Consider the following 17668-nt stretch of genomic DNA (forward strand, 5'->3'; position numbering starts at 1 on the left):
CTTTTTCAAATTTTTTTTTTTTTTTGTTGTTTCGTATTCTTTATATCTACATTTCGAAAAGGGCTAGTATAAATTTGTATAAACTATTCGCACATATTTATGAAACTATATTTGAAGTTCCTCAAAATTGACTTGTATTTCCTCAAAATGCTCTAACAAGGAACGGCTCTTCTCCTTAACTTTGGCCGTTATATCTTCCTTGTCTCGTCTTTCTTGTAATTTATTCTCTAACGATGCCAGTGCTGGTTGTTCTTCTGATGAAGCAGAGAAGGAAGAATAAGAACCACAGTTTTCATGAAACACGCTTATTGTAGAGACACGATTGCGCAAGTTCTGGAAAGTCGTTGATTGTGGCAAAATCATTAACAATCCATATAAGCTCTTGTACAAGTCACTATAACGTAATGGGTCCAAAAGCTGTAATCGAAGTTTGACAAAAATGGGCAGCTCCAACAACTGGATCAACACATCCAACTGAAGCAAGAGTCGTGAAGTGATTTCAAGATCAGCCAAACTCTTGATAACCAAATGGGACAAGTAATAATTCGAAGTGAGAAGACAAAGGGATATGGCACTTGAAGCGTCAAAACACCAACTTTTGAATAGCGTCGAAAACAAATTCCAATTTTCCTCCAGTGCCAAATCAATGCTTTTCAATTTCCTGCGGAACAAACGAAGCTCAGTAGATGTCAACAAAATATTATTTAACGTGATGATCATCATATTTGCAAACTCCATGTAGTTTAAATCATGTGACTCGTCACTCTTGTATTCCAGTAAAAGCACCTCTGCAAGAGTAGTGAAGATTATTTCAGAGTTCAAGCTAAGACACAATTTTCGAATAATAAAATCAACCTTGTGGTTCTTGTCAAATCCACCACTTTGGAATAGTTTGATAAGCTTGGCAATAAAGTCTCTAAAAAATTCCTGATTTGATTCTGAGACTTTCGCCAAGAGTTGCAATACCTTGAGGATTACATTATCGCTTGCATCATACTTTAACAAATCTGTTAAGCCAAACTCATTATCTTGGTTTTGGAAAAAATTGAGAAACTCTGTTGGCACTCTTTCGTAAACAAAGACAAACCAATCAAGTGCTGTGACTTTTGACAACTCGTTGCTGTGGTTTGAACCTTGCGAGAGGAACCTCTTCAGAATACTTGCTAAAAGATCTGGTAACTGCTTTGCATTAAACAGTGTCTCGGATTCCTCAGTCACTCCAAATATTTCCAACAGCCGAATATCAGTATAAAATTTATTTAAAAATGCTTGTAGTTCGTAGCTAAAACCAAGAAACTGGTCACGTAATTCATAGGTTTGCAGCTCTTCAGTAGAGGAGATATTTTGCAATATTATTGTAACGCAATCGGAAAAACTCTTCAATATTGCTCTGGGGGCTATATTGATTAATTCGCGTAGCCATTTTAGACAGATATGTTGAACTTTACTTTTGGTTTCGTATGAATCATCAGGAAGTTCTCCTTTACCTTTTATGCTATTTCCGCTTAAACCACCGCCATTTCCATTCCCGTTTTGACTAAACCCTTGGAGAAAAGATAATAGGATATGGATAATTTCTTGGTGATCGATGTAGATATCATGGCCGAATGGCACTTCTTGCAGAATCAGTGCATCATTATCACCATTACCATCATCAACATCATCATCGTGACCGTCGTCATCGTCATGACCGTGGTGACTGTGACCATCACCCCCGTCATTGCCGATATTATCGTTGTTGTCATTATTACCATTACCATCAAAGGTACCATTAGTAAAGTTATTTTCTTTTCCACTCAAAGTTTTCTGAGTTGCCTGAGTCGACTGTTTCGCCTTGTCCTCGTTTTCATTCTCATTCGCGTTCTCATTCTCGTTCTCGTTTGTCTTATTCTTTATATTCAAAGATTCAACCTTGTTCCTTATAGATTCGACATCTTCGTCACCTTTGCCCTGCTCTGCACTGCTTGTTGCGTGTTTCTCGATATTCCTCAACTTCTTATTCATCTCCAACTTTACGCTTTCAACTTCAGCAATCTCTCTCAAAAAAATATCCAACAAGTTTTCCGTTTCAAATATTATATCCTGTGGCGCACCATTCAACATAAATTTAATTAGTGGCAGTAAAAAAGTAGGCAAGAATCGTATGAGTTCAAGGTTTGGAATATCATTGAATAGTTCAAGCCACGAAAGTAAAAATTTTTTGGTGAATGGGTCAACAATATACATTCTCTCCAACAAGACTGGAATAAACTTGGGTAGTTGAAATGCTTTTGCAGGTTCTTGTGGCTGCACTGTTTGGATTGTATTACCCTGAGCATCAAAGGAATGCGACCGAACAGAGTCTGAACCACTAGGCAATGGCAACCTCTCCAGATACGAAGTTTGCTTACCCCAATTGGTATTGAAATCTTGGCCATTGATTAGCTTTGACATGAATTGGGAGTCAAATCCATCTTGTACACTTGATCCCATGCTTGATTCGTTATCCAAACCACCAATTCCACCAGCGCCACCTCTTCCTCCCGTTTGGTCACCATTTCCGTTTTCGTTTTCGTTACCACCATCTTTCATTTCATCTAATATACTCACATAGTTCACAGCTTTGGCACTAACAATATCCTTAATCAATCTATCCAATATATCTGCAGCATTCTTCACCGAGCTCTCGGTATCGCTCACCAAGATGCACAATACATCAAAAATCTCATTGAAATAAAGCATAATCTCACCACGTGCTATTTTGGCAACATTATACAAGGATTCACAAGCATAGTACCTCACACGAGCATCAACATCTTTAAACATTGCAAAGATCGGTCGAACTATATCGTTTAAAAAAAAGGCAATTGCGAAAGAGCCGAGTGCAACGGAAACACTTCCCAACGCGGTAATGGCACCCATTTTTGCCGAGTTTGACGCCGTCACTGAGGCAGAGCTACTCAGCGATGTGGATGATTGTAATTGTGTAAGATCTGTAAGTTCATGGATTATTTTGAGGATGGTTTGGCTATCATTACGCGCAAGGGCAGCCTTGGTGATCGATTCAACTTGAAATGCTGTTGCCTTTCGTTTTTCGTAGATGTGGTTTGATAAGTCTTTGATAAGGGTTGAATCAAGCACCCTTGGTGAAGACATTCTTTAGTGGGGGGGGGGGGGGGGGGGAAAGAAAATTGGTGAGGCACTGAGTGATAGTGTTTTGGTCCTAAATGTATGGTATGCTTGTTCGATAATATTGTTGTTATTGTTGTTGTTTTAAAAAGACTTTATTAGATATTGGTAGTGGTGGTGGGGCGGGGGGGGGGGGGTGTTTGTGGTAGCGAAGGACGCAAGAGCGGAGGAGTGGAGGGGTGGTGAAAGAGGTGTGGGAGGTTTAAGGACGCTTGAGTCGTTAGTTTACGATTTGCATCCTCGTGTATTGTATGCTACCAATTTTCTATAGATTATTCAACTGATTCTAAATTCACAAGTCAAAAGGCAAAGGACAATAGAACAAAGACAAAAGGCAAAAGACAAAAAGCAAAAAAGAAGATCTTATTCTACATTGAATAGCAAACAGCTACAAAGTTAGTTCAAGTACATGTCATTAATCGTTAGAAAGAAAGAAAATTTGCGGAGATACATCATATGTATAACGATCAAAAGCTATGTGGCGAGCATTTTTTTTTCACCTTCATATTTTTCCTAAACCTCCTCCTCCTAATCTTCTTCTTCTTCATCATCATCATCATCTTCTTCTTCATCTTCTTCTTTTCTTATTCTACTGTTGTTGTCAGATGGCATTCTGGATTCCATCCATTGTAGTGTTTGATCCGTCAAATTTCCTTCTCTTTTGAGCACCGGCACCGTTACCATTGCCTCCTTTATCTCCAGCAGAAATGTCAAAGTAATTGTTGCGAGTTCTTGCACTATCACTGTTAGCACTTCTAGTACCTCTGGCACCTCTGGCACCACTGGCACCGCCGCTGCTGTTGCTGTTGCTGTTGCCGCCACTGTTCCATTTCACTCCCCCATAGTTCATCTTATCATTACTTTCATCCTTATTAGGGCTTGATGAAGAGCTTGGTGTTTGGTCAATGTTTATTGGATGTGACTTGGTTCCTGGAAGGTTAGATAAGTGAGTTTCAATAATTTTTTCTGTTGGCGAAGCAATGTATGAAGAGTTGCTTGGTAATGCATTCTCCAAATTGATCAATGCCTGTTGAGAAAACTCCTCGATCGATGGGAGTTGTACATGGAAATTGATATAGAGGTTACCACGATTGAATTGGCGAAATTTGTCAGTGCGTTGCTTTTCTTCGTTTTCCTCATTCATGCTTGATTGGATCAAGATTCCATTATTTGCAATGATATCAGTGTTGATGGGCATTCCTAGATTCTTGACCAATTTCGGTTCACCCAGGTTAATTGTTCCCAACACTTCGCCCTGTTGCACTTTCTCGTTATTGATGCTGCTATTGCCATGTGAATTGATGTAGATTTTGAGAAACTGGCCCACGCGTAAGAAATTTGGAATTAATATTTCTCCACCGAGTAAAGCCGTTTTCAAATCAATGTTGTAATCCATAAACAAATCGTTTCTTTTTCTTGTCAAATATGGGTGTGGCTTCTGGCGTATTTCAACAATGAGGTCTCCTGGTATTACATTTCTTCCCTCATCACCTTCGCCCTTGATGACAATCTTGTCGGATTGTCTAGCACCGGGTGGTATATGAATCTTGATAATTTTTGTGGTCTCAACGTATCCTGATTCACAGTATATACACTTGTCACTTGGTTTCACATACACACCGGTACCTTGACACTTTTCACAAGTACCGGTTTGTCTTTGCTGTGAGAATTGGTTATAGTGAATAACCATGACTTTTCCCGAGCCTAGACAAGTTGGGCACACACAAGGATTATAACCTCCATGGCCATCGCAATGTACACATTTCATATTTTTAGGAAGTGACAATTTGATGGTCTTGCCATACATCAAGTCATTCAACGATACATCGCATTGGTGGTAGATGTTTTCTCCTCTATATAATTGATTTTGGATTGGCTCTCCATAGGGCTTGACGATTTTCTTCATTGGTTGCAGTTGCAGTTGCAGTTGCAGTTGCAGCTGCAGCTGGTAGAATGAATTGGATCCCATATTAGTACTCAGTGATGAGTGTGATGAGAAGAAGGCATTTTGGTTTGAGAACATTGAGTTTATATCGTCAAATACTTGTGAGAATATATGGTGTCCTCGTAGTGGATTCAGATGGCCAAATGGGTTTGATCTCGCAGAACGCGAAGTTGCCGTAAAGAATTGTGGGAATTGGTTGTTGAAATGTGCAAAGTCTTCGTCAGAGTCCTCGAGTGAGTCATCTGAACCCTGGCTCGAACTATGGTTGCGGTTCTGTCTATATCGTTGTGCTGGGTTTGGGTCAGGTGGTTCTGAAACCAGTACTAGACGCTCCAATCCTTCTTTTCCGTACTTGTCGTAGATGTGTCTTTGTTTTGAGTCCTTCAAAATCTCGTAAGCTCTGGTCATTTCCTTGAATTTTTCCGTCAATTGCGGATCGTGGTTTGTCTTGTCGGGGTGGCATTTCAATGCAAGCTTTTTGTAAGCTCGTGAAACCTCTTCTGTAGTGGCATTTTGTGAGATGGATAGTACGTCGTAGAAATAAGTCTCTCGCACCATTGTCTGCTTTACTTTAAAGATATGATTGTGTAAAGTTGTAAATACTTGTATGTATCGTTTGTTTCTTCTTTTTGGTTGGGGTGGTGTGTAATGTGGAATAATAATCTAATATCTTTGGTATTAAAATCACAGTAGCATTTACGAATAGTGGCTTCTTTCCTTTATTTCTTTTATTTCTTCTTCAACAAAATAGAAATAATTGAAGAGTATTAAAGAAAAGAAAATGGAATCTGAGTCTTGATGTTTTATTTATTTCTCCGTGTGGATCACAAGCTTTTTAGTTTTATTTTTACTTGTTGTGGGATGGCGATGTACGCTTTTCTAAGTAGTAGTAGTAGAAGTGGTGGTGGTAGTAGTAGTAGTTTAAGAGCGGTGGCAACTAATGGTTGTAGTAGGAAATATGTAATAAACGAAAAAAAAGCCGTTACTGATGTAGGATTAGTAATGTAATGATTTAGTGGTGATTCCAAGACTCCTCTATTTTTTATTATTTCTTATTTTTTGGTCAAAAGTAATATTGTATATAGTCTCGAGAACCTTCTGTGGATGCAATTATAATCTCGAGCGGTGAGTAAGTTAAACGAATTTTACTAATATGTATAGTGCGTTCTATTCTCTTTATGTCCTTTTTTTTTGTTTTGCAATACGTGATTAAGTTAATAATTGACTTGCTGTTGGTTGTAAAAGACAAAAAAATATTAAAAAAAAACAGAAAAAAAAAAGGAGGATTAGAACAAACTAAAGTTTGCAAGAAATGATTTATCTGAGACCGATCAAATTAAACAATCGTTCTTGGTGTATGTATTTAACTCTGATTCTGATTCTGTTGTGTTATGTGCGTGTGGTGCAGACAGAATATGTCTTTATGCATTTGTTATCTCTGCATCTGCATCTCTCTCTCTCTCTCTCTCTCTCTCTCTCTCTATCTATTGGTATATTGTTGCTACCATATGCATACCTCTTGAGTTTTTTTAGGTCTTTGACGTAATATATTATATAATACTTATTTACTTTATTAGTAAGTTCTTATGTAAAAACGTCTCTGTAGAACCTTCCATCCTGTTCCATTCTATTCCAAAAGTCTTTTATTGCATCGCTGCCTGCTTCTCCAAATTTTCTCCTTTTCTGTTCTTCAAGTTTCTTGCAATAATTTCACCACAAAAAAAAGAGAAAGCCACTTGTTTTCGCTAGAATTTACTCTGTGTATCTATTTCACCAAACATCGTTGTTTTTTTTCTTTTGTTTTGTCAGCTTCTTATATGTATGTATATATCTAGCTAGACTACCACCCACCACCAAATAAAAAAGAAAACAAAAAGAAAAAAAGGAAAAACTGTAGTTCTTGTTGACAATATACATCCCATAATCACCAACTTTGTATCGATACTGTTATATCAACAAAAAGAGCAAAACGGTAAGGAAAAAGGTAACTAATCTTGATTAATCTTTAGATTTGTTTGATTGTGCAAAAGCCACCCGTAGGAAAAGACATAGCAATATTCTCAACCATATGTGTGATTAGGCTATTTGCTCATTATTTCATTTCCTTACTTGCCCACATCATTCTAGTTTTTTTCTTTTCATTGCAGGTGGGGGAAGGCGAAATAAGTGAGCTTTAAGTGAAATTATCAAATTCTTGTATCTATTCGTTTTACAAATGTACTGTTAATTTGATTTACTTGATTAGAATCGTCACCATTGGCACCCAAACCTATGTCAAACGACGCGTCTTGTGGCTGTTTCACTTTTTTTTTATATTTTTTTTTTGACTTTTATTTTTACTTTTGCTTTCAATATTGTGAATGTAGGATATATATTGGTTAGCTTTGAAGAAAGCCATAGAGAATAGCATTAACCTTGTTGCTGCTTTTCAACAAAATAATACGCTTTCGCTTGACTTAATTAAGAATCTTGTGTATACGAGATTCTTGTTGAAAAGAGGAAAAGAAGAAGAAGAAGAAGAAGAAGAAGAAGGTAATACATATATAATTTCAAGATCTCAAATGCGACGCAGGTCACGCAAACCTGTTGTAGAAAACTCTCCCGCTCGTCGTATCCTTCTCCGCAACTCCGACTCATATCTCGACTATAAGTCGACTGTCTCTCCACTAATATTTCCTTTTATGGATTGTTTGCTATGGATACTTCACTTTGATGTTTCCCCTCCTTCTTCCTCCCCCCCTCTTCACTCCCTTTGTTTTCTTATTATTTTCTTTTTTTTAGTTTTTTTTTTTTTTTTAGCTGTTTACCCCAAATTATTGAGAGAACAAAGTTTCAAAAGGAAAGCAAAAGCGTCTCGTGTTAAACCAAATAAAAGGAAAAAAAAACCAAAAAAAAAGAGCAACAAAATATGGCCCCATTTCGTGATAATGTTTTTAGCAAATTATTTTGTTTTTGAGGTGGGGTGGAAGGGGGAAAGCGCAAAAGAGCAGAAACGCAAAAACGCGCAAAACACAAAAATCAAAAAGCACTGAGAGTTGAGTATATCTCAGAACATATTTCTCCATTCATATATTGATGGCAAAAAAAATTGGCAATAGCCACAGTTAAGTTGAATCATCTCGGGTTTTGGCATATAAAGTTTTTATTACTTCTTGACATTCAGCTAGCATAATGCTTTGCTTACAACTTCCAATGGTTAAAATATTGGCAGTAGCTTGCAAAAGTCATAATTATCTCTCTACACTTCTAAATATGGATACACAAATGCGTAAATGCAACTCTAACCCAAACTGATAGACTACTACACTATCCATTGACTATTACCAATTGTTTAATATAAGTACAAGCCATGTAACCGGTACTTATTACATGTATAGACGAGACCACTGGCTGTGTGTTCTTGACTTGAAGACAATGGTGAACACAATCTTTGCTTTCTCTTTTTTTTTTTTTTGTTTTGGTGCCTTAATTCTCCTAGTTTATAAGCTTTTCAATTTGGTTGTAAAATACCACATCTTTTTTTTTTTTACAACCATCAACAACGTCATCGACAACGCCGGTGCCATTACCATTACTACCTATTTTGCAATGCCGATACTTTTCTAATCAAACACGCAACACATATTACAAACTACCTCAATCTTTAAATGTCGCCATTTCATTATCTTTAACATTATTATTCATCTACTTATATACTATTTGGAAGAAAACGACCTTTTAAAATTTTTATAATAATAATAGTACTAATAGTAGTAGTAGTAGTAGTGGACCAAACAAAGAAAGAAGGAAGCAACACTCTATCAAAAGATGTCGCCATTTGCAAATACTCACACAGAGATATATGGGATTGGACTAGGGGTACTTCAATCTTACCACTCTATTATTATAAAACACGTTCAAAAGTGGAAGAAAGAGAGGGTGGTGCACAAATATGGAAACTTCTCTGACGTAACATCGCCTTATTATAATTACTACTACTACTACTACAACAACAGCAGTTGCTGTTGTTGCTGCTGTTTCTGCTGTTATTGTTTCATATTCTTGGCTATTCTTTTTTGTCAAGATTTCCTACCACTACAATTAGCATTATAGACGATTTCCTTTTAGATGTGCCAAAATGCAGGTCTGTAGGCACATGCAAATTCAGGTCAGAGAATGCTCAACAATTTAAGCAACTAAATTATTAGTGGTACCTGTGGTGCCTGAAATCAACTACCACCCCACCCCCTCTCCCCATACCACTTTGAAACAAACCATATATTGTTTATCTCATCTATTGTTGTTGTTGTTGCTGTTGCTGTTGTTGTTTTCGTTGTACTAATACTAGTACTAGTTTGAGCTGGATGGTATGCTAGTTAAAGAGTTGCCGATCGTTGTGGACTTAACACACGCAGACCCCAACTTGGCTATACGAGCGCATCGAGTCGTGTAGCCGCGGGTAAGGAAAGAAAAAATCACACAGTCAAACTAGCTAGCAGTCTCGCATATTACAAGCATAAATTTCTGGCTTAGACTTTTGACACTCAAAAATAAAAAACTAAAAAATTAATGCCAAAAAAAAAAAGAGAGAGAAAGAGAGAGAGAGGGAAAAAATAAAAATAAAAATAAAAATAAAATAAAAAAACAAGATAAAAATATATTAAAATATTTAAATGAAAAAAAAAATTTTTTTTTTTAGAATCAAAAAAACAGGAGACAAGGCACAAATGACTCAAGAATAAAATTTTAAGGTACCACCATATCGACAATATCACTACTGTCACTACTATCAAGAGACACCCACTTATTTTTTATTATTATTATTATTATTATTATTATTATTATTATTATTATTATTATTATTATTATTATTATTATTATTATTATTCCACCAACTGCTACAACCAACAGGCAAACACAAGTGGCATTCTTTTACCACCAGAACTAAAACAAAGGAAAAAGGTATATACATGAAAGGAAAAATAAAAATGATACAACAAGAACAAAGCGGAATACAAACACAAACAATAGACTGGAACAAACAAAAGCAAAATAATTTGAACACCTTTCAATCTTTGTTTTTTATTTTTAAAATAAAAATTAAATTTTATTTTTAACTTTTTATTTTGTTTTTGTGTTTGTGTCAGTGTTTGTGTGTGTGTTTCTATAAATTTTTTCAATTGTTCCTGTTCGTGATCATCTATCGCGCATCATCAACATTCCACTACCTGCTTCCTTTCCCTCCTTTTAAAGACCTAAATATGGAATTATAGAACATTGAACATCAAATATTGAACAAAACCAGAAGACAAAAAAAAAAACCAAACCAAACCTAAAAAAAACACCAAGTACTCCAACTCTTTTGTCGTCATCATCGTCAGACTTTGCATTGTTTCAGATATTTTCGCTTTGTTCGTTTGTTTGTCGTTTTTTGTTCTTGCTTTTTTTTTTTTACATATAGATGTATTTTCTTTAAACTAATAGACACGCACACAACTTCACAATCATTGACATTCTTTCTTATTATCCATCCATCCATCCATCTATCTATTCTTTATTCTTTACTCTTTACTCTTTCTACCCTTTCTACCCTTTATCATTTAGCTTTACTCTCTATTCTTTACTGACGCTCATTTAACACGACACACTACCTGCATTATTCTGCCATACCAACATCGAAATCTAAAATTAAATCTTTCATTTTTTTTTCTACTATTAAAGATTTCACCCAGTACTTGTTTTTTGTTTTTTTTTATTTAATTTTCCCCTGGCAGAAAAAGATCCTCCCTTTCAAAATTGTCAAAAGAATCCCAAAATTTCTAAACCCAAACAACAAATATCGCTTTCACTCAAACTTTCAACATCCAACTAAGGTTCTATATATACACCCATATTAGAAAACAGAAAGAAGGTGGTTGCAGCTTTTCCCTTTGTTTTCTATTTTTTTTCTAATTTGTTTTTGTTATTATTATAATTTTCCTTCGTCCTTACTTTCTTTTTCTTTTTCTTTTTTTTTTGCCCACAAATTTGAGGGAACAAGGATTCAGCACTATCATCACAAGTTGTCACGTCCACTCTTTTTTAAAAAAGCTCATAGGCAGAGGTTTATAAGCATTCACGAAAACATAACTGACAACATATATGCATAGGCGAAACCCTGTTCTAATGTCAACGATGTCAAACCAACAACAATATGCTAATGGACAGTTCCAAATGTACCACCAACAAGACCAAAGACAACAAGAACAGAGGCAGCAGCAGGCACTTCCTCCAATCAGTAATTTACCATCCATCCACTCCCAACAGCAACAAGGGCAACAACAAGGGCAGCAACAGGGGCAGCAGTATAGCACATCACAGCAGGAACAAACACATTCCATGCCTCCCACTTCTTCTTCGTCGTCGTCTTCAACCTCCTCTGCAACATCCGCGTTAGGTGTTCCTCACTATGTATTACCAGCATTAAGAGCTCCTCCGCCATTAACAGGCTCACAGATTATGAATACTCAATTACCTGCTTTAACACCAACTTTAACAAATGCAACACAGTCAACGCAGTCAACGCAGTCAACACACTCAACAATCTCAACGATGTCATCGACTTCATCCGCCGAATCGGTCACAAGCACGCTATCATCGCACACTGGCGGCAGCGGAAGCACTAATGGGAAACCGAAAAGCAAAAGATCTAGTAAAGGCAGAGTGTTTCAATGTACTGGATACGCTGGATGCTCAATGTCGTTCACGAGATCAGAACATTTAGCAAGACACAAGAGGAAGCATACAGGGGAAAGACCATTCACATGTCCATATTGCTCTAAAAATTTTAGTCGACTAGACAACTTGCGACAACATAAGCAAACAGTTCACGCTTATGAAACTTATTTGACCAAGGATAACAGTGACTCAAAGCTTTTGATTGAAAGGTCGAAACAAAAGAAAAAGTTGAAGCACGAACAAAAAAAGAGTCAATTGGCAACCATCATGCAGCAACAACAGCAACAACAGAATGGACAAAATGGACAAAATATGTCTTCAAAGTTCAATGGCTTTCCTCACTTGGCACCTATGCTGGATTCACGACAGCAATACCTTCCAAAGACACATTCAACATTGTCCCAAAGTCACTTTGCTAATCACAACCCACATTCGCCCAATACATACCCTCTGGCTCCGTCTTCTTATATATACCCACCTCCACAACCACCGAGTCAGCAACCTCATCAAAATCCCCATCCACATCTACAACCACATTTGCAGCCTACAAACGGCTCGTATCACAAGCCATTACCTCCATTGCCGCATCAGTTTAATAATGAACAACAAGTAAACGCCTCTTCTTTATCATTACCATCTGGCCAAAGCTTAGACATAACTGAACTCAAACAGCCAAGTAACCCATTTAGACCAAAAAAGAGACCACAACCGTTATCATTACAACACTCGGCACTCGCAGGATCCAACGAACACATATTGAGATCAGCGCCCATTGCACAATCTACTTCCTATCATGATTCACAGGGTATGCATAGTAGCAGCACGCTCGGCGTAGGTAGCCTCAGTTTGAAAAGTGGAGGTTTTGCTCAAAATGGCCAATATCCGCCACCACCAAAGTCAGCATCCTCTGTAGCATCAATGACCCCTAATTTGGCAAGCCCAATCTCACCATTATTTCACTCGTCGTTCCACCAAAATATGAACCAAGCAAACAGCGGTACACCACAACGGCAAGAGCGGCAAGAGCAGCAATCGCTGCTACAAACACTGCTGCAACAATACATGCACCCGCAGTATAATCAGATGAATGGCAGTGCTGGAGACAATCACAATAACATCAGCAATAACTTGCCTACAATGCAATCGATTCGACAACAACAACTGCAACTGCAACAACAACAACAACAACAACCGCAGCACGGGTCATCTATTACACCAAGAGCATCCACGATTACCAATGCCTCATTTATTTCCGGAAGTTCGAACAAGTCGCCAATGTCACAGCATTTCTCAATGATTTCCAATACATCAAGCCAATGGAGCTCGACATCAACAAGGGATAGTTTGCCATCTTTCAAGTATTTACCTACACCCACAAATCTACAATTGAATAACAATAGTAACATTGCCCTGGAAGCACGCCGTGATGGACAAAGTAGTAACTGGCTCAAAGGTGTGCTAAATAGTGATGACGGAAATAATAAAAAAACAAATAACGAAGATTCAATGATGATTGATGGAGACGGAAATGGAAATGGAGATGGAAACTTGGGTAAAGAAAACAGAGATTCGATGGATCTATCCTTATCTCGAGAAGCTTCGATCAATTCGGTCATTGGATCTGGTTCAAATGAGAAATTTTCACCTCATCGCCGATCACAAACGCAACTTCCACCAATAGAGGGCACTTCAATGGAAAAAAATGATTCTGTTGATGTCGCCCTTGATCGAAAGCCTGCATCTGTCAATAAGCATGCCAATATTGGAGCGTCCTCGATACTATCAGTGCAAAACGAGACGCTGAAACGGCCGCTGATTTTGAATCATGATAATGATGAGGGTATTGATGGTGGCCACAGTAGTCAGAGTGTGCACACATTATTGTCGAATCGTAGCGGTCTTTACTCGGGAAAACCTTTGCAACTGCCGACATTGCCTCCTGTTAACAGTGGGGCAAGCGGGAGTGGTAGTGGAGGTAGTGGAATAAACAATGGAGATCGCCGTGATGGGAATATGACTAATGGAACTTTGCCCAGCGTTCCTGCATCTCCATATGTTTCTAAGAAACCAACCATTAATAGTTTGATCATGTAGCGATTATTAGAGAGCAAGTGTATAGATGAAGAAATTGTAACAATACAGACGATAATGATTATGTTTATAATTCTGATGTTAATGTGTATGTGTATGTGTATGTTTATGTTTATGTTTATGATGAAGAAAAAGATAAATATTCATGCTTTTAATGGCAAATTTTTTGTCCTAGACATATATGCAACAAACTATGTAACACTATAAAAATAATTAAAAAACCTCCATAGAGCATAATATCAACAACTACAGTAAGTATTATTTGCTATTTTTTTTTTCTTTCCCTCCCTCAATTCCCTCTACTACTCTCCTCCAAGTCCAAATTTTGAAGTTACCATATTCCGCTTCTTCATCACTCACAATTTACTTGGAGAAATCATCTTCTCTGGTCTAACCCATTGATCAAACTCTTCTGATGTCAACATGCCCAACTCAATGCACGACTCTTTCAAATTTATTCCCTTTTTATGAGCATTCTTGGCAACTTTGGATGCATTGTCATACCCAATCTTTGGGTTCAAGGCGGTAACCAACATTAATGATTCATGCAATAGTTTATTAATCTTTTCCGTGTTAGCTTGGATTCCTTCAACACAATGCAATCTAAAGGACCTTGCTGCGTCTCCCAACAACTGAATCGAATTGAGTAAATTGTAAGCAATCACTGGTTTAAACACATTCAATTCAAACTGACCTGAAGCACCACTAAAAGTGATTGTGGTATTGTTTCCCATAACTTGGGCACAAACCATTGTCATTGCTTCACATTGAGTAGGATTGACTTTTCCTGGCATGATTGAAGAACCTGGTTCGTTTTCGGGAAGAGAAAGCTCGCCGTATCCACAACGTGGGCCTGAACCAAGGTATCTGATATCATTTGCAATTTTGAACAATGATGCTGCAAGAGTGTTGAGAGCACCAGAGGCCTCCACTGCAGCATCGTGTGCTGCTAATGCCTCAAATTTGTTGGGCGCTGTGGAAAACTTGAGACCCGTAAGTTTAGAGACTTCTTCAGCAATGGCCTTGTCAAATCCAATGGGTGCATTGAGGCCAGTACCAACTGCAGTACCACCCTGAGCAAGTAAGGATAATCTTGCCAATGTTGATTCAACTCTCTCAATACCGTATTTGATTTGTTGGACGTAACCAGAAAACTCTTGGCCCAATGTTAATGGTGTGGCATCTTGTAAATGAGTTCTTCCAATCTTGATTATTTGTTCAAACTCTTGTTGCTTTGTCTCGAATGCAATCTGCAACTCTTTGAGATTTGGAATCAAATGCTGTTCAATCTGCATTACTGCGGCAATATGCATGACAGTAGGGAATGTGTCGTTGGAGGATTGTGACATGTTGCAATGGTCGTTTGGATGGACTGGGTTTTTGCTTCCTTTTTCACCACCAAGAATCTCAATTGCCCTGTTTGAAATCACTTCATTAGCATTCATATTTGATTGAGTTCCTGAACCGGTTTGATAAATCACAAGCGGGAAATTATCATTGAACTTACCGGCAATGATCTCGTCGCATGCTTGCTGTATTGCGTCACTTAACTTTGGATCAAGCTTACCCAACTTAGTATTGACTATGGCTGCGGATTTTTTTAAAATACCAAATGCCTTGACTATAGGAAGAGGCATCTTGATGTCACCAATTTCAAAGTTCTTGAGTGATCTTTGTGTTTGAGCACCCCAATATTTGTCACCGGGAACTTCGATGTTTCCAAATGCATCTGACTCGACTCTTTTGCTGCTCATGTTGTTATTGCTGGTAGGTTTTTTTAAAAAAAAATTATTTGTTTGAATATGTATTTTGGCTCCCAAATTTTTTACTTTGTTTTTTAAGAGAGTTTACCAATTGATTGAATTAGCGTTGACTACAAGAATAGTAATCCAATTTGCAATTGTAATTGTGAATGTGATTGCAGTTGCAACTAGAGTTGCAAGTTTCTCTCAGACTTTTTTGAAAAGGGAGAGGTAGAGAGCTAGAGAGATATAGAGACAAAAAAAAAATGGGGTGTAAAATGAGGAAGGATTATGAGTGGAGAAACGATTCGGAGTTTTTTTTTTTCTTTTTTTTTTTTTTTTTATTTAAATTTTATTTTTTTTCTAAGTTTTATTGAGCGGAAGAAAAAACAATTGACACATGGAGAATATGGATCAGCCGATTTATCCCGGACCAAGGAAGATTACGGTCTGTTTGTGAAAAACGAGTGGCTACTCTAACCTGAATGTGTAGAGACTTGGCCAAGTCTTTTCTATGCTTTTTCCTCTTTGATTATTTTTTTTTATCGGCATTTGTTACGGAAAATTGTTTGAAGGGAAAAGGGGAAAAAAAAGGGAGGGTTAGTTGGTAATATACTATTCGTCGTGCTTTTACAAGGGTGAAAAAATGATGCTAAAATAATCTGTAGTATTTTTGCTATATTCATTATACTGATCAGCATTCTACCCTAATAAAGGCTGTCTAGTCTTTCTCTTGTTCACGTATTGACAAAACACACAATTCGGCACTTTTATTTTCTGCAAAACACTTGCCAAATACCTATGGTAAAACTGCTCTTCCTCTTCTTCTTCTTCTTCTTCTTCTTCCTCTTCTTCTTCTTCCTCTTCTTCTTCTTCCTCTTCTTCTTCTTCCTCTTCTTCGTCAGCTAAACCAATATTGTGATTACTTGCTCAAACTCATTATCAATTTTTTTTTCTTGGAAGGAGAGAGAGGGGGGGAATTCCAATGTATTCCCTTGTCACTGAAGTAATGACCACTCTGGATGTTTCTATTGTCGTATTTCATGAGTCTTCATTCCAAGCTCTGTAAAGATTTTGATACAATGAGGGTGGAAATAAATATAGTACCCGGTTTAAATATTCTTCATCTAGCTTTTCTTTCTCTTTTTCTTTTTCTTTTTCTTTTTCTTTTCTTTTTTTTTTGTCAACTTCTTAGTTTCTAGATTCCCCCTCACTGTCTTCTATAGATCATGATATTCTCTTACACCTGTTAAAGTATTCTATTAGCAACAGATTGTTCGGCTTTACGTTGCTGATACTGGGGCAGCATTCTTCTTACAGGTTCTACCCTTGCACCAAACCACTTGTACCGGAATCCAATCTCATGCGCCAAAATCCCTCCAAATCCCAACATCATTCCATTAATAAACGGTAAAACCAAGTTGATGGCGCTCTTCTTGAAAATGTCCCAAACATTGATTTGAACTATACTGCCTGTATTATCGTTGATGTTTTCATACTCCAATTCCTCTTTGTCCTCTGCTTCAAGTATTCTACTCTCATCGATAAGACTTTCAGTGTTAACTATATCCAAGTCTGTGACTAACTCTTCCGGAGTTAATTGAGATTCAAGTACAGTGAGATCATTCGCCTCTGCAATTGCATCAACTATTATTTCTGATAAAGCTTCATTCACTTCTTGGTTTGAATCTTGATCTAAATTTTGCTGACTCGATGAAGTGGGGGTCTCCTTAGTATCAGTCTCTGTTGCAGTTGTTTTTGTTTGTGATATGTATGTTACTTTTTCTTCTTCTGGTGAGTTAATTGAACTGTTCGGTACCTCGTCTTCTAACTGCAGGAAAACATTTGAGTTTTGTTTATTACTGTTGCTGGCGTACGCTGACATTATTCAATTTATGTAAATATCAGTTAAAGAAAAAAAAAAGGGGGTGTATTACTATAATGATGGATGCAAGTGTAGATGTGATTGTGGTTATAAGTGTAAGTATCAAAGCTTTGTGCACAAGAGATCAGTCTCAATCTCGTT

General features: G+C 37.3%; 5 protein-coding genes across 5 annotated transcripts; 1 reads left to right on the plus strand and 4 right to left on the minus strand. All coding sequences in view use genetic code 12, as the record gives it.

The window, feature by feature from the left end:
* Positions 1–105: 105 nt before the first annotated feature.
* PVL30_002611 (uncharacterized protein) lies at positions 106–3135 on the minus strand (the record flags this gene model as incomplete). The annotated part of the gene is made up of 1 exon (XM_001525140.2): positions 106–3135. The coding sequence occupies one exon, from the start codon at positions 3133–3135 to the stop codon at positions 106–108; it is 3030 nt and encodes a 1009-aa protein (XP_001525190.2).
* A 634-nt stretch (positions 3136–3769) lies between these two features.
* PVL30_002612 (uncharacterized protein) lies at positions 3770–5671 on the minus strand (the record flags this gene model as incomplete). The annotated part of the gene is made up of 1 exon (XM_001525144.2): positions 3770–5671. One exon carries the CDS (start codon positions 5669–5671, stop codon positions 3770–3772), a length of 1902 nt encoding a protein of 633 aa, XP_001525194.2.
* Positions 5672–11233: 5562 nt separating this feature from the next.
* Positions 11234–13903, plus strand: USV1 (Up in starvation; the record flags this gene model as incomplete). The annotated part of the gene is made up of 1 exon (XM_001525145.2): positions 11234–13903. One exon carries the CDS (start codon positions 11234–11236, stop codon positions 13901–13903), a length of 2670 nt encoding a protein of 889 aa, XP_001525195.2.
* A 353-nt stretch (positions 13904–14256) lies between these two features.
* Positions 14257–15654, minus strand: FUM1_1 (fumarase fum1; the record flags this gene model as incomplete). Its single annotated transcript, XM_001525146.1, has 1 exon — positions 14257–15654. The coding sequence occupies one exon, from the start codon at positions 15652–15654 to the stop codon at positions 14257–14259; it is 1398 nt and encodes a 465-aa protein (XP_001525196.1).
* Positions 15655–16891: 1237 nt separating this feature from the next.
* On the minus strand, positions 16892–17527 carry PVL30_002615 (uncharacterized protein; the record flags this gene model as incomplete). The annotated part of the gene is made up of 1 exon (XM_001525147.1): positions 16892–17527. One exon carries the CDS (start codon positions 17525–17527, stop codon positions 16892–16894), a length of 636 nt encoding a protein of 211 aa, XP_001525197.2.
* Between the last annotated feature and the right edge of the window lie 141 nt (positions 17528–17668).

This window comes from Lodderomyces elongisporus, chromosome 3, assembly GCF_030384665.1.
Source record: "Lodderomyces elongisporus chromosome 3, complete sequence".
Taxonomy (NCBI): domain Eukaryota; kingdom Fungi; phylum Ascomycota; class Pichiomycetes; order Serinales; family Debaryomycetaceae; genus Lodderomyces; species Lodderomyces elongisporus.